General features: G+C 42.6%; 1 protein-coding gene across 20 annotated transcripts in view; it reads left to right on the top strand.

Moving 5' to 3' along the window:
* NRCAM (neuronal cell adhesion molecule) overlaps positions 1-24,421 on the top strand; it is a 275,969-nt gene that overhangs the window by 217,645 nt on the left and 33,903 nt on the right. For 13 of the 20 annotated variants that reach the window (XM_077864057.1, XM_077864068.1, XM_077864062.1 and 10 more), the window contains 11 exons: positions 1,051-1,235; positions 2,679-2,810; positions 10,398-10,541; positions 12,963-13,074; positions 14,611-14,777; positions 14,872-15,019; positions 17,074-17,198; positions 17,651-17,680; positions 19,223-19,324; positions 22,947-23,144; positions 23,243-23,313. In XM_077864057.1, coding sequence (XP_077720183.1) covers positions 1,051-1,235; positions 2,679-2,810; positions 10,398-10,541; positions 12,963-13,074; positions 14,611-14,777; positions 14,872-15,019; positions 17,074-17,198; positions 17,651-17,680; positions 19,223-19,324; positions 22,947-23,144; positions 23,243-23,313 — 1,414 coding nt within the window. The remainder of the gene's footprint in view (positions 1-1,050; positions 1,236-2,678; positions 2,811-10,397; positions 10,542-12,962; positions 13,075-14,610; positions 14,778-14,871; positions 15,020-17,073; positions 17,199-17,650; positions 17,681-19,222; positions 19,325-22,946; positions 23,145-23,242; positions 23,314-24,421) is intronic. The other 7 variants (XM_077864077.1, XM_077864075.1, XM_077864073.1 and 4 more) reach the window with 1 other exon arrangement.

Below are 24,421 nucleotides of genomic sequence, written 5' to 3'. Positions count from 1 at the left end.
ACTCACAGAATCAAAATATTTCTAATTCTTAACAACTGCTTAGGGGAGTAGTAAGCAGGCCTTGAGAATAATCCATGACTTAGTTTGACCTCATGCTTCTATCCCTGTTATACATTCACCTTCAGATCACGTGAGGTGCAGATTATCAATTAATTAATCCCACTTGCATTTCTAAGGACAAATATCGTGATCTTCCTGAGGGCCTAGACCATTTTTTTTTTTGTCTTTATCTTCCCAACACACAGCTCAGTGCGTGGTCTGTAGTTTGGTGCTTAGTTAAATGTTTGCATCCAATGGATTTTTATTTTACCCACGTGAAAATCTGCTAAAGTCCCTAGATCAAATTTCTTATATTTAATAGGGAAGTGTGTATAAAAGGTCATGGGCACAAATAATGTGTATAAGCTCTTTCTCTGCATTTTTAACTCTAGCTGATAAAAAAAAAACACTCAGTATCATTAATATCCTAGTAATCCTTTAAAAAAATTTTTAAAAGATTTTATTTATTTCAGAGAGAGAGAGAGAGTGCATGCACAAGCATGGGTGAGGGGACGAAGAGAGGAAGAAGTAGGTTTCCCCGCTGTGCAGGAAGCCTGATGTAAGGCTTGATCCCAGGACCTTGGGATCAGGACCTGAGCTAAAGGCAGATGCTTAACTGACTGAGCCACCCAGGCATCCCTGTAGTAATCCTTTTGATTGATATACTCCTTCATGTAACATTTTCCAAGAGTGTCTCACCCAGAAACTTTGAAGAACATAATGAGGTCCCTTCAGTAAAGTCACTTATGCCAGCATGCTCATTGCCTCAGCGAAGTCAAAGTTCATGGTGTGCCGTGTATTAGCATGGTGCCACTTATGTGACAGTGTTAGCTTACAGACTTAAATATGGGGTTTTGAGCATTATTTATAAAAGTGCGATGCTAGTTACAATGTCTTTATATTTCTCTTGATCTTTATACAAAGAATCTGTTACCAACTTGCATGGAAATTCGCCCTCAAAAGCAGTTAGGTGAGCTTCTTTTTTACACTATCAATTATTTATCTTATCAGGCCTACCCCAATTATTTACTGGATAAAAGAAGATGGAACACTGCCCATCAACCGGACATTTTATAGGAACTTCAAGAAAACTCTGCAGATCATTCAGGTTTCAGAAGCAGACTCTGGAAATTACCAGTGTATAGCTAAAAACGCCTTGGGAGCTATCCATCATACCATTACTGTCACAGTTAAAGGTATACAGCTGTTTCAAATATATGGCTCTTGCCTTCATGAGAAGTCGTGAATCTTCAATTAAATATGCCTTTGATTATATTCTTCAAAAATAAGTGTAAATTTATATCAACATTCTTGATGCTTGATCCCTTCTCATTACTATTTAGAGTGCATCTAAATCAGGTTAAAATTCAATTCCTCAAATCTTTCTCATAGAAGAATTCCAATTAATAGCTGTAGAAAGAATGAGGGAAATCGAAAATCACTATTAAAATCCTGCAGTTATACCTGCTGCAGGCGAAAGCCAGTGATGAAAGATGGATGAAACTTTAAGGAAAAACAGGGTATCCCCTTAGCCTCAAAATATTTCTTCTCACACACACACTCCAAAAATTAATTATGGAAGCAGGTTTAACATAAGGCCCACAAATTCTTTACCATTCCTCTGGGAGGGAGATGGTGCTGAATTTCCCTACCCTTGAGTATGGCCAGGACTTAGTGACTCATTTCTAATGAACAGATTATGGAAAGCAGGTAAATAGCAACTTTGCAGAGGAGAAACCTGACAGATGTTACCCTAACCAAGTGTTCAAGTTTAGCGTAAGCAGTAATAAGTCATGTTGGTATCATGTACTCCCTGAAATGATGCAGTAAGAAGGATCCATCACTCAAAACCTCAGTGTAATCATGAGATAAAATCAGACAAACCCAAGTTGAAAGATGTTCTACAGAATGACCAATGGGCACTCTTTAAAAGCGTCAAGGTCATGAAAGGCAAGGAAAGATCACGAAATTGCCCAATTAGAAGAAATCAGAAAGGAGATGGGATAAGTAAACAGGAGGTGGTATCCAGGACAGGGTCCTGGGACAGAAAGAAGGCATTGGATAAAGAGCTGGGGAAATCCTATTAGGATGTAGCTTAGCAAATGGTATTGAACCATTTCTAATAATTTCTTGTTTTGATAACTGTACCATCGCTGTATAAGGTGACATTAGAGACAGAAGGACTCATGGGACTTCTCTATACTAATTTTGCAACTTCTCAAACATGCAAACTTTTTTAACTTGTTTCCTAGTTTTATAATTATGTGTATCCTGCAGGGCTCAGAATTTAAATTTGTGTTTCTTAGCCCTATCTGTTCCTATAAATTGCTCTACAACCTTAGTGAAATCTGTTACCTTTTAAACATCTGATTAATTTAATGCAAAACAAGATGGTATTTGTATCAAAGGGGCCTAGAAATAATACATAGTGGTATTAATATTATTATTTAAACATTCTTTTAAAAATCTGAAATGTTCTTTGAGGCATCACTTATAAATGTATTCACTCCTAAAAAATGAAGCCAACAGATGTTTTGCAAAATACTTACCTTTATTATTAAAATAGTTCAATATCTTGAATTTTCTAAAACACTTGTATGATTCAAATGTTTGTGGTTTTTTTCCTTTCTTTAATAAAGCGGCTCCATACTGGATCATGGCACCTCAAAATCTTGTGCTGTCCCCAGGAGAAGATGGGACATTGATCTGCAGAGCTAATGGCAATCCCAAACCCAGAATTAGCTGGTTATCGAATGGAGTCCCAATAGAAAGTAAGTTTCCTTGATGGGGCTCCGTCTATATTTTCAGAGCATAGCTACATTTTAGCAGGGGACAAATGGGTATGAAATAACTGGTAATGAGTGAGGAAGCCGTGTGTAAGTTAAAAATAGGCACCAGATTGCCTTTGGATGTTTATTTTATTACCTCTAGGTATTCCTTAGGACTGAATAGTTGGTGTTCTGAACATGATGGTATGTGTTATTTGGATTTGGCCATGTTTCCCATTTTTTACATGGGTTCCAGAAAGGATGACAGGGTCAGAAATAAACATTACTGGAGAGTTCAGATTATCTTCTCTGTTCAAAACATCAACAAGTGTGTTGTGGAAACCTCACAGGAGTTGGAGGAGACGCGTGTTGGGGAGGCTAAGGGTAGAGCTCGTGGCTGTTGTAATTTAAAGAGGTTTCATCCCTTTCTCTTTTTTTTTTTTTTTAAAGATTTTATTTATTTATTTGACAGAGAGAGAGCACAGGCAGGGGGAGGAGCAGAGGGAGAGGGAGAAGCAGGCTCTCCTCTGAGCAGGGAGCCTGACGTGGGTCAGGCTCTCCTCTGAGCCCAGGACCCTGGGATCATGACCTGAGTGAAGGCAGATGCTTCAGCGACAGAGCCACTCAGGCTCCCCAAGAGGTTCCAACCCTAAGCACAGCAGAGCGATTCCCAAGTTCTCAGGTCTTCAGGGGTCACCGCCCCATTTAATGCCCAGAGAAGAACGCATCCTCTGATGATGCTGGTATGCAGGACCCTCAGTCCTTGATTAGTTATCCCTCCCCAGGTATGCTGAGATCACCTTGAGCCACCTCTTCCGCCACCATCCCCAGACCACTGTCCCTCTCAGCCAGTTTCTCTAGCCTGCCCCACACTGCCCAGAACAGTCCCCCAAAGTGTGGCCACAGGCCTGTCCATTTATCTTCTAAATCACAGCAAAGACCAGTTTTACAAAACCTAGCTAAAGGCTTGAGGGTAGTAGTAGAACGTTTGAGGATTAGGACAAAACAAAACAAGACAAAACATATAGCCCGTCCCTGCTTCCAGACCAGATGCCAAAGGGACAGCACCCCGCTAGCTCTGCTTTTGTCTTGGCCTCACCCACCGCCAGCTGCTGTTGGCAGGAGCATCTCTGCACATGTTCCCCTCCTTGGGATTTATACCTTCTCTTAGAGAGAAAGAGAGAGAAAATCAGCTTTTGTTTAAAACCCAGACTCAGGACCACCTCTAGCCAATAACCTAATAATTGGCCGAGATAGTGTCAACTCACAATAAAGACAACCGTCAGGCTTCTGAAGTAGAGCGGCTTCACTCCTTGTGGCCTCCAAGCCGGAACCAAAAAGGGGCTCTAATTTTCCATAACCGAAAGGTCCGTTAGGCTGACTTTGCTGAAATAGTCTTCACCTTAGGACGGGATCGGAGAACTGCTGGCAGGATTTAAGTGGCTCGGTCCATGGGTCTCACCCCCCACCCCCACCCCCGGGGTCTAGACCAAGTTAGGGCTCCCAGCTCTGTGATTTTTATCAGAAATTTGTTTGTGTTGTGCTACACAATAGTTGTCAGATACTCTAGAACAGGCAGTCTGTGTTTACTGTAACAGGAAATATGTTTCTGGGAGAATACAGATCCTAAAGAGGCCCACAATTGGGGCTTGGGTACTTCCACTCCCAGTTTTGACCATGATGGGGACCAGGAAGAAGCACAGAGAGGATTTTGTGGTTGTGCATTGGGAAGCTGTTGCTGTGAGAGGAAACTGAGAAAAGAGGAGTATGGCCCAGACCGTAAAGAAGTTTTATGGTGCAATACCTGATTTTCCCAGGAACGCATACAGGATGGCAGTAAAGGGCAGAGAATGCTCAGCACTGCAGCAGCACGTTTCACAGCTTGGAGGTTCTGTGCCCTTGATTGACTGATTGATTGATTGATTGATTGATTGATTTATGAGAGACACAGAGAGAGAGAGAGGGAGAAGCAGGCTCCATGCAGGGAGCCTGATGTGGGACTCGACCCAGGGTCTCCAGGATCACGCCCTGGGCTGAAGGTGGCGCTAAACGGCTGAGCTACCCAGGCCGCCATGTTCTGTGCCCTTTAGAGAAGGTTAATGCACACCTGAGATCTGGCCTCAGGGGGAGAGATGGTGGGAGGGGCTGCCCATCTCACCCCCCCATCTCCCAGCCCCCACCTCTACCCCTCTACGCCGACTCTGCCCCAGAATGCAGTCAGAAACGGGAAATTGAGATAGAGGGTCTGCGACACAAGAACATGCACAGGTTAGATAATGAAGCTGATCTTCCATCGTGACCCACTAGGCTCATGGTCCATCCAAACCCGGCATGGGCAGTGCCTGTCAGGGAGCCTTGTCACTCTGGTAGTATTAAGGGCCTTGACATGGAGTCATAAACACTCCCCTTTAAATGAAATATCTGCAGGGAGGATCGACTGAGAAGGGCCTGCCTGCAGAGAGGGGAGGTGCAGGCCAGCGGTCCTGGATACAAGTTAGGGCCTCTCTCCTCTATTCCCAAATCATCTGATTAGGTCCCAAGCAGAAAGCATGATGATACTCTCCCAAACCAGGTTCCAAATTAGTTCGTTTCTTCCAGCCTAAAAGTATGCATCAAGGGTCCCCTGGAGGGACAGCAAGAAGCTGAGCAAAGGGGGGCTCAGAATGCTAGAGTGCCCACGCACCCCGGGGCCCTGGACCTCTGGCATGCCCCTGAGCAAGGAGAGGAATGCCACGCAGCACGGCAGCAAAGCCAGGGCCCAGGCCTGCCAGCCTGCCACGTGGTGTTGGGAGCAGGCACCGCACGTTTATGCCGAGGTGACATGAAATGTCATGAATGGTGGCTTCCTCCACATCTGGTGGCCGGGCTGAAAGGTCATGGGTCACTGCGTGGGATCTCATTACTAACAGATGATGAACTTGAGGCACCTGGTGAGGACCCTCGTAGCTCTCTGCGCGGTGATACCGCAGGGCCACCCCGCTCTGCACCCCCGTGACCCTCAGCAGCTGATCCACCTACAGACTCTGCTGAGCCTTGACTAGCTAAGTTCAGAGGGAACCCTACCTGCCTCCACCTCGTTGACCTCCCCTGATCCAACAGAAGAAGTAAATGAGGAAGACATCTGTCAAAAAGTTGCTAGAAGTTAGAAGAGTTTTGTGCCTCTCCTCCTTTCCATCCTGTTTGATAATTAGCCTGTGAATCTGGAGACCCCTAAACAGAATTATGGTTGAGTTTTGGGGGGCACTCTAGACACGGGGGATGGGCTCGTTTCTCATCTGCAGCTTGCCGAGCTGTGCACCCCGCAGATGCGTCCAGCAGCGATGGAGCAGTGGGGACGGCGGAGAAGCAGGGTGGCCAGGGGACGGCAAGGAGAGGGAGGGATTAAGCCAGCACTTTGGTAACAGAGTCCAGCATGACTCATTTGTGACAGCATCTCAGACCTGGAATCAACTGTCCTACAAAACTGGAAGAGTTAGCTCAAGTGTCTGGGGTCCAACCGCAGATTCTTCCAAAGCTCTGTTCCGCGGTGCCCCCCACCCCCGCCCCAAGACGTAGCCAGGTGACTACATTTTCCTTGAAGCAAAACACAGTGATTAAATATGGAACTTGCCTAAAATTACCAAAAACATTTTTAAAATAACCTCTGGGAGTCGGGAAAAAGAACACAGCTGCAGAGACCTTTGACTTTACTCTGAGACCCGCAGTGTCCGGGAGGGTGTGGAAGTAGAACCCAGGACCAGGAAGAAAATGTGCAAGGCCAAGGCCATGGACACCGAATCCTGTCCCTATGCTAAGAGGTGACAGAGAGCCTAAAATTCTTAGATCTTTAATTAAGGTCCCCTATTGGAGTGTTGGTAGATGTCAGATTCTTCTACCTGGAGCTGGTGTAAGATCGCACCATGGTTAGGTTGAAAGATACCTTTTTCCCTAAGGGATGAGGAGGGAAGGAACAAAGGAGCCGAGGATAGACAGATCTCCTGCTGCCACAATTACATATTTGGCTGACATCAGAGAGAGAGCTTGAAAGCCAGGAACACGTGATAAGCAGCCAGGAGGTTGGAGGCATTGTCTGGGATATCCCCAAGACTCACCAGGGCCTCTCCCCTCTGCCCTTTCTCCAAAGTAAAGAGCTCCATTGGCATCCCTTTATGGGGGATGGAATAAGTGGTGAAGGAAAATTCGTCTCTGCACCCAGAGATGTGTTCTACATCGTGGCCAAATGTTCAGATTTCTATTTTTTTTTTTTTTAGATTTTATTTATTTATTCATGAGAGACACAGAAAGAGAGAGAGGCAGAGACACAGGCAGAGGGAGATGCAGGCTCTATGCAGGGAGCCTGATGTGGGACTCAATCCTGGGACCCCAGGATCACGCCCTGAGCCGAAGGCAGGCGCTCCACCACTGAGCCACCCAGGCGTCCATCAGATTTCAAGGAGGTGTTTATAAAGTAGCCTGCCTCGGAAAATCAGAGCATTCATCTCATGTTAAACCGCTGGGTGCTGCAGTCTCTACCTTTCCTTTACAGCACACACACTTTCCAGTTAACCCATTGCACAAAGTTCTTTCTGGAATAAAGTATTATACCATAGATATAAACATGTTTTTTAAATTGATAGCCCTCTAGACATACAAGGTGGCACTAATTATTCTTATTATCTGAATGTTGGAAGCATTTCTCAGTTTGGCCAGCTGTGTCCGGACAGTTAGAATAGAAGAATGTATTGTTAGAAGGCTATCACCCCAGTTCTGAACCTTACCTTTGGAGCTTTAAATCGTTGGTGAGGACTCCATGCTCAGATTTCTTTCCCCGTTGTTCATTTATAGCAAACAGAGTTGCTTATTCCCAGCGGCAATCATTATTCCTTTGAATAACTGGGGTTTGGTGGCTGGACAGTTTACTCCTACCAGCACACAGAATCCAAGCGCTTCCAATAGCTCTACACCAGTGAATTTTTTTTTCTTTGTCCGATCCCAACTGAGCCTCCATATGTCACTGTGACAGTTCCTGGGTTTGTTTGTTTCTTTAGTTAAAGCGCGTAAGGAAAATGTAGCCCAGGCCCCCATGGAGAGAAATTAGCTTATTCACCACACTTACCTGAAGGGTTTATTTTATTCCTAAACACCCTGCCAAAAGATAAATATTTGAAGACTGCTCCATTAAGCAGCAATAAGACAGATTCAATCCAATGCCTTTCAGGTAAAGAATAACATCAAAAGGAATTGGTAGCAAGAAAAAAAATGCAAGGGTGGGATATTTAAAAGCTTCTTAAAATGGTTTGTATTGTGATTCATGAGTCTCCACTGAGGGAAGATTGTTCTACTGGATTCATTAGTGGAGCTGGTCATCCAAGTGGTGGATTTTTATTTTAGTTCAAAAATAAAGAATGCATAACATAAAATTTACCATCTCGCTCATTTTTAAGTGTACAGTTCAGCAGGGTTACATATATTCATATCAATGTTGAATAGATCTCTGGAACTTTCTCATCTTGCAAACCTGGAGCTCTATACCCATTAGACCTCATGTGGTGGTATAACTCTTAAGAGCTCTGTATACTCAAGGAACGTGAGGAGCTGTCCTCACACAGCTACAGAGATTCAGCCCGGCGTCCTCCCAGAGCACTGCACTCCCCGCCTCCACCGCCTGGCATGTCTGCAGAGGTACCATCAGAATGCTGGGTGCCAAGAGTCCCCCAAAGTGGCCCAACACCGACCTGGGTTCAAAGCTACTGATAATAATTTGACAGAGAAGGAGATGCTAGAAACCCTGCTCTGTTCCATCAGCCTTGCTTGGGTGGGCATCACTGAGAGTGAGTGAGTCAGAAAGGCCCCAGGGATACTAGACTTGGGGTCTGGGACAAGGAACGTGGGTGGCCCTGGGGTACACTGCAGTCTCAGGGTAATTGGCGGTTGGTCACACCTGTCCTCTGCTTCGCAGGCCAGTATGGCATTTCTGTCCTCTGCTGTCATGTATTTTTTAAAATATTTTACTTATTTATTCATGAGAGAGACAGAGAGAAAGGCAGAGACATAGGCAGAGGGAGATGCAGGAACCCGATGCAGGACTCGATCCTAGGACCCCGGGGTCACACCCTGAGCCATCCAGGTGCACCCCCCTTCCCCACTCCCCCCACCTGCTGTCATGAATTGAAGAAATCTGTATCCTATTAAAGGAATCAGAACTTGTATTTATCTTCCAGTTAGAAGAACGTTGTCTTAAAGCATTTTGTAATATTTAGAGTCGTAAACAAACAGCAGATAGGAGCTAAGAAGCCAACTCAAAGGATCCTATCACTGGACGAACTGACTGGAGTATCTAAGGTGATGTTATAAGGCAGCTATTATTGATTGCGATCGGAGTGTCGAGCCACCACACACAGAACTCTCGGTCGGCAGATGTAGGTGGTTTTAAGCCACTAATTCTGTAACTTGTTACAACAGCCGCAGGAAAGGAATACAGCGCGGGTGAGCGGCAGCTCTGGATCCGTGCACTGAAACAAGGCTGAATGACTAGAGTTTGGTGTACTCGTATGAAAGTGAGCTAATACACTGCAGATGAACCAAATATTTGAGACTTGCAGGGGATCAAGGCATCTATATGCCGTGATAAATTCGCCTTCGATGTACAATCCTTTTCCTGTCATCAAAGACAAAAGTACCACATTTGGAATGGAAGCAAAGCCTTCTTAAGTGGGTCAAGTTGCAAGAGGAGATTTGGGAGAAAGGGTGCTGTTAAGCAGTGTTGATTTTGATCGGCGTGCTGAGGCAGATACCTCAGCCCTTCAAGTGCTCTTAAAGCACCGTAGGGTTACAGCCTGGGGTGTAGCACTCACAGATGGGAATGTATCTCCAGGAGCACAGCGCTTCCATGCACTGGTAGGCATGACCTGGACTGTTCTCGAATAGTATGTTACTCCCCCTGTTCCATTCCATTCCACTTCGGTGAGGAACAGTCCTGGCCCTGCCCTTTTTTTTTTTTTTTAAATAAATACTTGAGAGATTTCGCTGAAAAATACATAATTTCACATGATTTGTTTCTGTCTCCGCCTCAGGAATTTCTGACATGGGAAAATAAATGTTTTCACATTCAATGATGGGCCCCATATATTTCTTTATGTTATTGATTTATCTATTTCATTCAACAAGAGGCTTGTTAACGGCACAGGTTTGGTTGCACTAGAGGGTTTCTAGATTTTTGGCGTTTGCTGTCTCCTCTCGATAGTGAACTTTCCTCCTTGTGAAGAACCAGTTTCTTTGTGAGCAAGGCAATGCTTTCCCAAATCTGTATTCCTGTTTCACCTAACCTGTGCTTTTACCCCACCACCCCGGATCTCACAAAATAACATTCATTTTTACAGAAGCAATCCACGTAGGACTGAATGAGCATCGAGCATAACGTGCTGATAAGTGATAACTGAAGTCAGAGGAGGGAAAACTATGCTTTCTGCCTGGGTTCTCGGTTTCCTTCTAACTGCCTGCACCTCAATTAGCATGTACTTTCGTTCTACTTACTACAGTGTAGACCTCACACTTTACCTCTTTTAAGCAAAGAGAAATAAATATATGTTTTGTATTTTTACACCCAAACAGTTGCTCCTGATGACCCCAGCAGAAAAATAGATGGCGATACCATTATTTTTTCAAATGTTCAAGAAAGATCAAGTGCAGTATATCAGTGCAATGCCTCTAACGAATATGGATATTTACTGGCAAACGCATTTGTAAACGTGCTAGGTAAGCTCTCCCCTTATTAAATAAAGATGTGGCAAGTTCAATTAATGACCGCCATTCTCAGCAAAAATACAGCGAGCATCTGCTATGTGCGATGCACAGAGGACTTGGAGCTGCGTGCATATATGAAGATGGGTGAGATACAAACCTCGCCCTAAAGGGTATGGTACTCTGGCCGTCGTGTTCTTGCATAACGTAGTTTTTATGGTGGCAAATTGTTCGTTGTAGAAGTAATCAGAGTCAGACTCCACCCACAGATGGTTAAGGGTAAGTGTCAAACCCTCAAAGGGAAAGAGCATTAATCTGCTATTAGGAACTGGATGTTACTGCCATTCCATCCCTAGAAACCTCGAAGGTCAACAACAATTCCAGGACTTTGATTATTAAAAAAGAAATCATCAGTCATGATATATGGCCTTTATCCTCATCACAGATGTAGAGTTATTTATTCTTAATAATTTGCTTAGAAAACTGTGGTACTCTCAACATCTTCTGAAATTGTTGGTGTTTTGGTTTTTGAATATAGTTGACACACAATGTTACACTAGTTTCAGGTGTACAAATTAGTGATCTGACAAGTGTGTACATTATGCCGTGCTCACAAGTGAAGCTGCCATCTGTCCTAGTGTAATGGGGATACAGCACAATTGCAGTATCATTGACGGCATTCCTTATGCTCTGCTTTCTACTCCCAGGACTTAGCCATTCCATAACTGGAGGCCTGTCTTTCCCGCTCCCTTTCAGCCATTTTACTCAACTCCTTATCCTCCTCACCTCTGGCAGCCATCATTATTTATAGCCCTGATCCTGCTTTTGGCTTGTTTATTTGTTTGTTTGTTTGTTTGTTTGTTTATTTATTTAGATTCCACTTAAACTCCTAACTCTGGGAAACGAACTAGGGGTGGTGGAAGGGGAGGAGGGCGGGGGGTAGGGGTGAATGGGTGACGAGCACTGAGGGGGGCACTTGACGGGATGAGCACTGGGTGTTATTCTGTATGTTGGTAAATTGAACACCAATAAAAAATAAATTTATTATTAAAAAAATAGATTCCACTTAAGGGCTAGGAGTGGGATCATATGGTTTTTGTCTTTCTCGGTCTAATTTCACTTATCATAACACTATCTAGGTTCATCCATGTTGTCTGAAATGGCACAGTCTCATCCTTTTTATGGCTGTGTAATATCCCATGCACACACTCGTGCACATCCACACACACATCATATTTTCCTTATTCATTTGTCTATTGACGACCTCTTAGGTTGCTTCCATCTCTTGGCTATTGTAAACAATGCTGCAGCAAACACAGGAGTGTATGTATCTCTTTGAGTTAGTGTTTTTGCTTTCCTCGGGTCAATTCCCAATAGTGGAGTTATGGGATCATACAATATTTCTATTTTTAATGTTTTGAGTCACCTCCAGATGGTTTTCCACAGTGGCTGCACTAGTTTACATTCCCACCAACAGTGCACAAGGGTTCCTTTTTCTCTACATCCCTGCCAACACCTATTGTTTCTTATCTTCCTGATTTTAGCCATTCCAACAGGCATGAAGTAATATCTCATTGTGGTCTTGATTTACATTTCCCTGATGATGAGTGATATTGAGCATCTTTTCATGTGTCTGTTGGCCGTCTGTACGTCTTCTTTGGAAAAATCTTTATTCAGGTCCTCTGCATGAGATGGGTGATTTATGTGAACATTCTGTGCCTCATACTGGACCAAACCACCAGAACATCAGATTTATTAAAATTTTATGTGAGAACTGTTTTCGTGGTGCCAGAGAATTGCATTTCAACTCTTTAAGTGTAGTAGGTGCCCTCTCAAATGAAATTAAAGTCAGGAAGCCAACCAGTACTTGGTATTTTTTCCCTCATATTTGAAATAGAGGTCAGTAAATCACATACAGAGCTGAGCACACTTACAGTGTTGCTGGATGTTTAGGAGGCGGTTTTGATTTCTTGTTCTGTGTTTCGGTCATCCACACTCTGCTCCTTTCTGCCAGTTTGTGTGCTTGCCACCCACTCCTACCCACCCACCCCTATCATAACCCCAGGGTTAGGATGGACCAATCACTTAACAAAGAGGTACTCGGCCATTATTTTCATGCCAGATACTGACCTAGTTTCTGGGAAGAAAACAATAAAAGCCCCATTCCCTGCCTGCAAGGGACTCACAGTATATAGTAGGACATATAGATAAATAAGTCACTAAAATACTGGGCCTGAGAAAGATGTGGGATATGAAGCAGAAGGAGAAAACTTGTTGAGGGCTGATGGTGTCCTACCTGCTAGAGAATGTAAGGAGAGGGACATATTGGTTATGCTTTACTATGAACTTAAATGGCCTTCAAATACAGAAAAATACATGCTGAGCCTAAATGTTGATTTTATTTTAATATGTACTTTACCTTTCTAAACTTCTTAGCTGAGCCACCACGAATCCTTACATCTGCAAATACACTCTACCAAGTCATTGCAGACAGGCCGGCTTTGCTAGATTGTGCCTTCTTTGGGTCTCCTCTGCCTACCATCGAGTGGTGAGTAATAGCTCTATTCATTTTTAATATTTACATTTGCTAAAGCCTTCACATTTCTCTGTGTGTTGAGTTTTTATTTAGTCAGAGAGCCAACCGTATAGACTCCACCATACTATTATTACTAATTTCCTTCATAAATGTGTAGTAACCGCTTGCTCTGTGCTAAATACTCCTCCATGTGCAGTCTGTTCAGCAGCACCCTTTGTCCAGCACAGAGGTGTATGGACGTATATTTTTTTAGAAATTTAAGGTTGCCGTATATTACAATGCTGTGGGCATCAGCTGGGACTTCACAAAGAATGGTGGCTGGGACATTCCTCAATCATAAAGTATCCTTCGGGGTCTAGGAGAGGTTCTAGAAGCTCAAAACAAGAATTATTCCCCCCACGTTCATTGTTGGTAACTCTCCCACCTGAGCTTTCCAGCTTGGATCCAGCCAAGCTCGCTCGTGTCCTTTCACTCTTCACATTAAACCATCCCTGGTTAAGTGCCACTCCTGGTAGAGGTACTGGTTATCCCCTTTGCTTGCTTTCTTTAACGTGAGCTAGGGGGCGCAAGGCGAGGATAGGCAGCAGCTCAGAGTGAAAGAAAACTAGAACATTCTGTTACTGATGGTCAGCCAGTCAGTCAGGGACCAAGCAGACACTGAGCTGGGCTCCCCCAACCAGCGTGAGAACGAAGCCAGGTGTAGGATTAAGCACGGTCTCTACCTTAGCCAGAGAGAGGAGAAACACTGTGCCTGGGCAGATGGCATCCTAATCGAAGTCTCCAAGTTAATATTTAGCCTAGGTTGACTTTGAGTTGCTGGTTTTATCCGTCCCCACTTCTATCTGACAGCAAGCGGGAAGCTGTATGGACACGTAGTTTACATACATGCTTTATCATTCTTCTTCCCTGGATATTTTCCTATGCATACGAATCAAAAAACTCTTTAGAATTCAAATAAAAAAACAAAACAAAACAAAACAAAAAAAAAAACAAAAAAAAAAAAACAAAAAAAAACCCAAAAAAACAAACAAAACAAAACAAACAAAAAACAAACAAACAAAAAAAAGAATTCAAATCAAATATCTTCTCATCAAGATGGCTTTAGGACCAAAGCCTGCAGATGGACTTACAGATATGTCCCAGGAGGAAGAAAAGGTCAAAAAAGCTCCGTCTTCATTTCTCCTGTTTTGTCACCTATGGGGAGATAGACTGGGTAATAACCAGTTATTGAGCTTCTAGAACCTCTGTAATAACCAGTGTGTATTAAATATGAATCTGATACAGAACGTTACTGTTCAAGTATTTCATATTGTCACCCTAATGCTTCAAGCACCATTTCTCATTAAATTTTCCAGTTTTAAACATCCTGCCTTACACTGACCCCACTGACTTACACGCACGTAATTCCAAATGTCTTGTGCAGATTCCAAATGTCTCCATCTATACTATGACGTAGATCATCATGTGTTGACCTCACATGTGGCATTTTATGCCTGATTTCAAATTATGATTTTTTTTATTCCCACGGTGATCATTTCTGCAATGAAGGTTCAAAGGAGCCAAAGGCAGTGCTCTTCATGAAGATATTTATGTTTTACATGAAAATGGGACTTTGGAAATTCCCGTGGCCCAAAAGGACAGTACAGGAACTTACACGTGTGTTGCAAGGAATAAATTAGGCGTGGCAAAGAATGAAGTTCACTTGGAAGTCAAAGGTAAGCCAGAGGTGATGATGTTTTTTTCCAAGTATGACGTGACTTTGAACAAATTCTTCAGCTTTGGCAATGGGTAACGATAGCTGATTTTTAGATGCCACGAGGATCATTAAACAGCCTGAGTATGCAGTGGTGCAAAGAGGGAGCACGGTGTCCTTTGAATGCAAAGTGAAACACGATCACACTTTGATCCCCACCATCACGTGGCTGAAGGACAACGGTGAGCTGCCCAATGACGGAAGGTATTTGAAGACCATTTCTTGCCTTTCTCTTCCCTGCCTCTGTGAGCTGCTGTGAACTAAAGGTTTACTGTGGAGTGACTTAGCGGGGATGTTTTCAAAGTTTCTGAGATCCGCTCTCTCCAAAAAAAAAGTGCATTTTCTCCTTGCTGCAAAATGTGCAGACCTAAAAAAAGGTATCGAGTTGTTGAAATCAGACCCTGAGAATGTCTGTCTATCTTTGTGTGTTGGTCTCCTGTGTAATTCAGGATGGGAGAAACCTTTCAGGGCGTGGATGCCTTCCATTGTTCGCTACCTTGTACAGTGAAGTCTCGACAGATGTTTTCATTACCATTCTGCAAATGAGCAGAAATGCGATCACTTTAATCAGTAGAGTGCGCGTAAATCCTTGTCGGTATTTTAAAGGACACCAGCTTTTATTTGGATGGGGTATTTTCTTTTGATTTCTCTTAAAGCCAGTAGAAAGAGAAGGGAGAAGAAAAAAACAGGTAAAGTATTTAAAAGAGCCTAAATGTGTTGTGGTCCTTGAGCTTGGAATGAAAGAAAAGTCATACCAATTTTCCATGTGAAGCCTCAATTTGAAGGAATTGATATGGAGCTGACCCACATGAATCTTAGCTGTCACGGAGGCCCCTGGTGGAAGAAATGCCGTGTGCCGGTGGAGATGCTCTGTGTGGCTTGCTTCCAAGTGTGTCTAAGCAGCGCCTGTTGCTGGACGGCTCCTTTAAAAAAAAAAAAAAGTGGCTTTCTCTTCTGTACCCTGGGTTTCCATCTAATTCTATAACTCCAGCTGGCCAGGTTTTTTTTTTTTGTTTGTTTTTTTGTTTTTTTGTTTTTTTTTTTTTGGCCAGGTTTTTTTTATAAAAGATTTTATTTATTTATTTGAGAGAAAGTGAGTGAGAGAGCACAAGCAGGGGGAGGGGTAGCAGGAGAGGGAGAAGCAGGCTCTGGGCTGAGCAGGGAGCCCGATGTGGGGCTCCATCCCCGGACCCCGGGATCATGAGCTGAAAGCAGATGTTTAACCGACTGAGCCACCCAGGTGCCCCCCAGCTGGCTGGTTTTATTTGTGGAATCTGAGTTGGTAAAAATGAGAGAAGGAAATAGGAAGAAATGCCGGTTAAGGTGGCTAAAGCTTGAGCTTGGAAATTCCCTGAAAAGACAGTGAGTGATTTATGCATCCTTGTTAAAATCATGCATGAATCCAATTTACATGGATTTTTGACCTACTGAGTAATTTCTCATGCCAGCCAGTAACCTCTAGAGAATTCTTGGTGGTGCTTGTTGATCGAAGTCATCTTGTCTCTTCTGATAAAGTCAATACTATTCTTTGCACTTACTTACCCCATGAGAGTTTATGCATGCGCCAAAAGTGGCACAAAATTTTCACAGTCAATAATAAATATTTTAGGGGCACCTGGTGGCTCAGTGGTTGAGCGTCTGCCTTCGGCTCAGGGTTTGATTGCGGGGTCCTGGGATAAAGTCCTGCATTGGGCTCCCCGCAGGGAGCCTGCTTCTCCCACTGCCTATGTCTCAAATAAATAAATAAATAGATAGATAGAGAGATAAATAAATAAATAAATAAATAAATAAATAAATAAATAAATAAATATTTAAAAAATAATAATAAGTTATTTAAAAATATACACTAGGTTAGAAATGGAGCTGGCTGAGTGGCGTCCAAATGTTTCTTAGCAGCAGAAGCCACAGGACAGCCTGCTAGTGAGGGTGATGCAGCTGCCCCCACCTCACCTCTGCATGCCCCTGGTCTTCAGGGAAGCCCCGAAAACTCCAGAAGCATGCTCAAAAGCCACTGGGCCAGGTGCCTTGACATCCATCCCTTCTAACCCAAGGTTCCAATCCATTCTAATCGTTTTTCAGCTTCAATCATGATCAAAGTGATACATATTTTTTGGATTTTAGCTCTAAAGAGCTGCAAATGTTTGCCACCTCCCTCTTGTTTTCAAATTCACAGAGTTTCTTTCATGTCAGCAAAGCAGCCATCCATCATGTGTGGTTGGATGTCCATTTCACCTGCTCTGAACCTGTTTTCTTCACAGATTCACTGTTGACAAGGACCATTTGGTGGTGGCTGATGTAAGGGACAACGACGGTGGCACCTACACATGTGTGGCCAACACAACTCTGGACAATGTTTCAGCCAGTGCTGTGCTGAGCGTCGTTGGTAAGATCTAGAACTCACACTGCACAGTGTTGCTAGGCCACCCTTGCTAGGTCGGAAGGAAAAGTGTCCATAGTATATGTCTGCTTGTTAGAGCTTTACAATTTTGTAGGTGAGTTAAATACCTACATTTGTCTTCTTTGAAAGATGCCTTTGAGGCAGTAATTTCAGTATAAATATACTGCGGTAGCAGCACTGGAATACAATGATGCTTGTGCATGTTAGTGATATTTTTATAAGGAAATCAGGAGGAATCACGTACTTTTATTTAAAATTGAAGGATCTCCCCCTCTACCCACCTGCTAAATTGTTACTGCATGTTTCTCAGTGCCATCTCCCACAGCTAAGCTTAGTTTTAGAATCTTAATCACGGTCAGTCTATGTCTTCTTGTGCTATCTTAGATCTTTCCATTACTAATTTTGATTAAAATCCTTTGTATTAATGTCCTTTCTAGCTCCTACTCCAACTCCAGCTCCTATTTACGGTAAACTAATATGAGTCTTCTTTCTCTGTTTTCTGTTGAACGAGTTCACATTTGCAAAAATAATAATAATTGCTCTTTTTTTTTTTTTGCTCTCTTTTTTCTACCACATCATTGTGATTTTTAAGGACGAGAGTTCTATCCAATGTTCTGTTCTGTTGCCCATTTACTACTATATGTCATTTCTTCATTATAGCTCTAGAATGTTTCACTGGGTCTGTTACCACTGTGCCTAAATATTTCATGTGTTATTATAAAGTCATTTAATTTAATAAAGGTCCCTCTTTGGTATAATTTCCCCATAAAATAGCCTAGTGCTTTATCAAGCGCTGTCCCCCACAGTTTGTAGAACAAAAAAGGATGATCTCAAATATCATCCCACAAATTAGGTTTTTATTTCAGTCTATTAAATGTCGTTCTGGAAGCATACACGTTTGGAGACTCCATTTTCAAGAAATTCATGTGGGAAACAATAGATGTTTAAAACATTTGACCTTGGTCTTAGAGAAAAAAAACTCATCATGTTAAAAAACATAAGTCACTAAAGAAGGATCAAAAGGAGGCATTTCCAGGTTGAGTGATTTTTCTAGGTCTGGGAAATAAATCAGAAATTATTTCCAGAACTCTCATGTTTATATGAGCCTATAAGTATGAAAATAATTTTATGGCATAAACTCACCTGGATTTTACATAGTATCATTAGTTATGCTATAGAACAACTGCCCTTGGTAGACATTTACTATTTCTTTACTGATAGGAGAGAAGTGCCCGTATTTTTATATGGCCCCTGGTTCCCCCAGAGCCACAATCACTCCCAAGAGCAAGGTCAGAAAAAAGCCCAGAGGGAAACGTTAACTCTCTGGATTTCAGAGGTACCATTAAAAGAGGCAGACATCCTTCTGGGACACTTTCGTCCCAACAGGTGTCTGTATCCTAGTGTCCTCCGAGGGTAAACACACCATGTCCCCATGTGTCCCCCTGACTATGGTACTGGGCATCTGCATTAGGTATGCATGCTGAGGGCCTTCTTATAGAGCATCAATCCTAGAATTCCCCTAAAAATGGAAATATCCTCTAGGAGTTCCAAAATCTGTAATTTCACACATTTCAGAAAGAACATTGATGTCTTCGTAAGCAGCACATTATATTTGCCTGTATTGATCATTTAGCATTTGCCATTCTCTGTTTCCCATTCATTAAAAATTAAGCTTCAATATTATTTTTTCTGTCTGTGCTCCTTCCTGTCTATGAGAAGACACATTGAGAGTGCTGGTGAACCACATGTGCCCACCTCACTGGTTTTGGTCACAGACGATTTGGTTTCATTTGAAAAAGGAACAAGCAGAACTCATTGATGGGCTGTCATGGGTGTGCTTGTGTGTTCCCAGCAACCTCAGTGGCTCCCATTTCATTTCAGATGCATGCTCATTGACCATTAAGTGTGCTGTGTCTTTAAGATGCACCCCCTGTGAAAAGTATCACGAGTGAAGGAGAACCCCAGAAGAATGGATGGTTAACGGTGGTGTGTGTGTGTTTGGCCTACAGATGTCCCAAATCCTCCGTTTGATTTAGAATTGACGGATCAACTCGACAAAAGCGTTCAGTTGTCGTGGACTCCAGGCGATGACAACAACAGCCCTATTATAAGTATGTGGTAGCCTTGTCTTTGTCACTGATAAATTTCACGACCATTTCCGGAGCACTTTATCACATGCAGCGGAAATGCCTACAGAGATATTTGCTGGCATTCTCTGCTTCATTACTAATAGAGCAAAACCGTTGACCTATATGTAGCTCTCCTCTCTTCAGAGCCTGAGGTATTCCTGGTAACAGCCTCTGGGATGGGGTGCCACTTAGTTGAAGAGCTTAACGAAATTAGACTCTAGGGATGCTTAGAAGTTTTAAAACTGAAAAGGTACTTGAGAGAGTATCACAAACCTGGAATATATTATGACCTTCAGGCATATGCTGCAGGAAAGCTAAATTCCTTTCTGATGCATACCTTGGATTACTCTGAAGGGACATGCATGTTGATTTATTGCACCCGCTGGTAAAGCAGAGTATTTCCAATTAAATTCAACAGAAGCCTCCTCTCCATCTTGTGATATTTAGTGGTGTTCCTTTCTCAACTGAGTTTTCAGTCCTTGATCAGAACCCTCATTCATTTGTGCTGAGTCTTCCAGTTAATTCAACACAATAGCCAGATTTGGCTGGTTTGGATGCATGGAGACTCTTTGTACCTATATTAAAAGGATACCATTAGATTCCAGAGCATTTCTACTCTTTCATTTATTCAGTCATTCATTCATTTATTGAGTGCCTATTACGTACCAGGCATTGTTCTGAAATAAAACAGTCAAAAATCTCTGCTCCTATGGAGCTTATATTTTAGCTGAGGAAACAAATAAAATAAAATGAATAATAATATATTATGCTGTTGTATATAATATGTATATGTGTATAATATGTAAAATGCAATACACATTGTATTTGTGCATATATGTATAGAACACACACACACACACACACACACACACACACAGAACTCAGATCTCCCTCAGAAGAGAACCCACCAAAAGGAGTGTTGATGGCAGGCTCCTTCAGCTGCACTTCCCCCAAGGATCTGCTGCAGTGTGCCCATGAGGCCACGCTCTCCCTGTAGCAACTAAAGGGTGGAATATGAACTGGGCAGGTCTTGTAGGCCATAGTAAGGGTTGGAAAGTCATTTGAGGGATTTAGGTAAAGGAGTGACTAAAAGATCATTCTGGCTATTCTATTGAAAATGGCCTAGTGGTACAGTCGGTTGAGCATCGGACTCTTGGTTTCAGCTCAGATCATGATCTCAGGGTAATGAGATCAAGCCCCACATTGGGCTCCACACTCAGTGCAGAGTCTGCTTGAGATTATCTCTCCATTTCCCTCTGTCCCTCCCACTCATGTGCTAGCTCTCTCTCTCAAATATATAAGTAAATCTTTTTTTTAAAAAAGGTGAAAATGGTCTACAGAAGAACAAGAGGGGAAGCAGGGAGACCAGGTAGGACCACAGCTCTATGAAATACTCCCAGAGAACCTCAGCAAACTCACAAGGATGCCTTGAGATATGCTTTAAGTTTTTGATTTTTAAATTTTGATGTTAAAAAATGCAGCCACATCATCTGTCTGACACCACATGAAATATGAGCTTCAGGTTTCTAGTTCCCACGTGATATTTCAGTACCATATTGTGATGATGCCCTGTCCCCAAAGCCTTTGCTGTGGCAAAAAGCAAGCACCCCATGAAAATGAGTGAGTAACAGGGAATGAGGAAGGTGATATCTAATCTCTTCACAAGGCTTGAAGAGCTATACAATGCCGAGTAGGTTTTAAGTCATGAAGATGTGAATATTTATTGAGTTGTATGGACCTAACTACTTACATGGAAATGTTAGATATTTCTTTTGGCTGAAGGAAACCATGAAGAAAATAACTGAGACACTACATGTACCACGAGCTGAGGAAATCTGGGGTATTCGTGCATTGGGGAGGTCATGCAGTGATTCACATGAGAGAGAATGGTGTTTTGGAATAGAGCTGAGAGGGACGGAGGTGTGGAGAGTGGTCAGATTTTGCATGTTTTCAAGGTACAGCCAACAAAACATTGGAGAGTATGAAAGAAGTTGGGGATACAAGATGAGTTTCAAGGTTTTGAGCTGGGGAGGAAGATCGGGATCACTCTTGGCCATAACTGGTCTGCCATGCTGTGCTAGAGAAGCAGGGGGAGATGTCGAGTCAGTGAAGTTCGAGTTCAAGTGTGCAGTTCAAGGGAGAGGCAGGGGCTGCTGATATAAATGTGCAAGTCACCAGTTTATGAGACTGGAGGTCACCAGTCTGTGAAAGGCAAACTTGAGGAGGGCGCATGGGAGGCTCAGTCAGTTAAGTGTCTGTTTTTGGCTTGGGTCGTGATTTCAGGGTCCTGGGATCGAGCCCTGTGTCGGGCTCCCTGTTCAGTGGAGAGCCTGCTTCACCCTCTCCCTCTGTGCATTCTCTCTCTCTCAATCTCTCTCGCTCTAGCTCTCTCTCAAGTAAATTAATAAAATCTTTTTTAAAAAAGGCAGACTCGAGCTACTTAGCTTCAGAGCTCTGCAACACAGAGTATTTCTACTTCATCTTTGTATCTGTGACTCATATGATGGTACATGGCACATTAGTAGGCAATTCATATATAGCTAAATACCCATTTTTTTTTTCGGCAGGGTAAAACATGTACATGCCACAAAGTTTTAGTAGATGCAAAAGGATATGCACTGAAAAGCAGGTCTTCCTCCCACCTCTAATTCCCACTTCCCCCATGACAACCAGTGTTATTAGTGTGTATACTCTGGGAGGTAGTCTGTGTATATTCAAGCATTGATGTGCGTGTGTATGTTACAGTACATCTTCGTGCTCTTACCCAAGTGTTCCGCACTGTTCTATACCCTATTTGATTGTACTTAACAATGTATTTCAGAAATTATTCCATTTCAGTGGCATATGGAGAAGCCCTCCTCAGTTTTTACAGCTGTAGAATATTCTACCGTGTGGCTATACCGTAATTTAGCTGATCAGTGTCCTGGTGATGAACGGGTTAGGTTGTTTACAATTCGCTTGGTTCGGCTGCAAACAATGCGGACTTTTTTTCATGTGCCCTTGAGCATATGCATGAGCACATTTATTCAAAATAAAATTGTTTAAACAAAAAACAATGTCTTTATTAAAATCCCATTTTATCCACTTTATGGAAAAATATATATTATATATCCTTATTTAAGAGACATTATTGTGTATCCATCAAAGGGTATCTGAGCTGAATATTGTGAGATGTTCTAAATTGTCCTCTATAGAAGTTGTGCCGATTTATACTTCCCTGAAAGTAGAAGAATGCTTGTTTCCCTGAGTAAAAGTCAACAAAGTACGTTACACTTTTTGATTGCTGTCCATCTGTTGGGTGGAGAGTGGTATCTCACATTTATTTTAATTTTTCCTAAGGCTATAGAAACCCCTTCTACACAGTTTTAAGTAACTAAACTCAGCATGCTAGAGAAAGAATACCAAATATTATTGGGCATGCTTAAGTATTGAGGATAATGATAGAAGTCTTAAATCAAGATATTCCTATGGAATTTTTCTTGAAAGTGAAATAATTCATGTTGGGCTACTCTTGTTAGAGTGTGCTGTTCATTATCCCAGCAGCCTACCCTCAGGTGGCTGACGTCACTGTCTTGGGTTCTGTGTGTGTGTATGTCACGGCCAGAATTCATCATCGAATATGAAGATGCAATGCACGAAGCAGGGCTATGGCACCACCAAACCGAGGTTTCTGGAATGCAGACCACAGCCCAGCTGAAGCTGTCGCCTTATGTGAACTACTCCTTCAGAGTGATGGCCATCAACAATCTTGGGAGGAGCTTGCCCAGCGAGGCTTCTGAACAGTATTTGACTAAAGCTGCAGGTAAAACGGGGCTTCTGTGACATGAAATAAAACAGAAAGGTTTTCCACTGGTTAAAAAAAGACCAAAGCTTACACACATGTGGCTGCTTAACTTCCAGAACCTGATACCAATCCCACGGCTGTGGAAGGACTAGGATCAGAGCCTGATAATTTGGTGATTACCTGGAAGGTGAGCTCAGCATGAAGCCTTCAACTTTCCTCAGTGTATCTCAGAGGGGAAAAAAAAAAAAAAAAAGGATGTTTTTAAAATATGTCGGTGTTGGGGGTGCCTCAGTGGCTCGGTCGGTGAAGTGTCTGATTCTTGATTTCGGCTCAGGCCGTGGTTTCCAGATTGTGAATTCGAGCCCCGCCTCGAGGGCTGTTTGAGATTCTACCCCTTCCCTCTGCTTGCACACACTCTCTCCACACACTCTCTTTTTAAACAAACAAGAAACAATGTCTTTATTAAAATCCCATTTTATCCACTTTGTGGAAAAATATATATTATATATCCTTATTTAGGAGACATTATTATGTAGCAGTTAAAAGCTTGATTTTTGGAGCCAGAATGAATGGGTGCAGATCCCAGTTTTGCCACTTACTGTGTGACTTTAAACCAGTTGCTTAACATCACCATTATGTATCTATGTGATGGGAACTAGTAATAGAACTAACCTCACACGATGAAAGGAGTTAATAAATCTAAGGCCCCTAGGACAGTGCCTAACACATCCATGTGCTCAATGAATGCTAGCTGGTATTATCATCATCTTAGAGAACCATCTAGAAGATATGTACCAAGTTGTTCCAAGTAGTCAACTTCTTCTGTTTCTGGTTTTCTAACTCTCTCTCTCTCTCTCTCTCTCTGGTTTATCTGTATTTTCTGTACTTGGAAAATTACCGTATATTCATTTGTGTGATTTTAAAACTTATTTTAATAGATCTGTGCATGCACACTCATATGCATACCTACTTATACGTACTTATATACATACAGACGTGTAAAGCAGGATAGACTGACAAGCCAACTTTTTTTTTTTTAAGATTTTATTTTTAAGTAATCTCTATACCCACCATGGGGCTCGAACCCACAACCCTGAGATCAAGAGTTACATGCTCCCTTGCTTGTCTGACTGAGCCAGCCAGGCATCCTGACAAGCCAACTGTCTTTTTTAATAAGGAAATAAGCTGTTTATAAGTTTCTGGCTCTAAGTAAACTAGACAATGATGTAACTGAAATGCTTTAAGTCACCCACCCTTGACCATGGAGGCAGAGCTGGAGAGCCTTATGTGGTAAT

The sequence above is a fragment of the Canis aureus genome, chromosome 21 (assembly GCF_053574225.1).
Source record: "Canis aureus isolate CA01 chromosome 21, VMU_Caureus_v.1.0, whole genome shotgun sequence".
Classification (NCBI taxonomy): Eukaryota; Metazoa; Chordata; class Mammalia; order Carnivora; family Canidae; genus Canis; species Canis aureus.
Note: the sequence above shows the minus strand (reverse complement) of the source record. Positions and strands in the feature narration are given on the sequence as shown.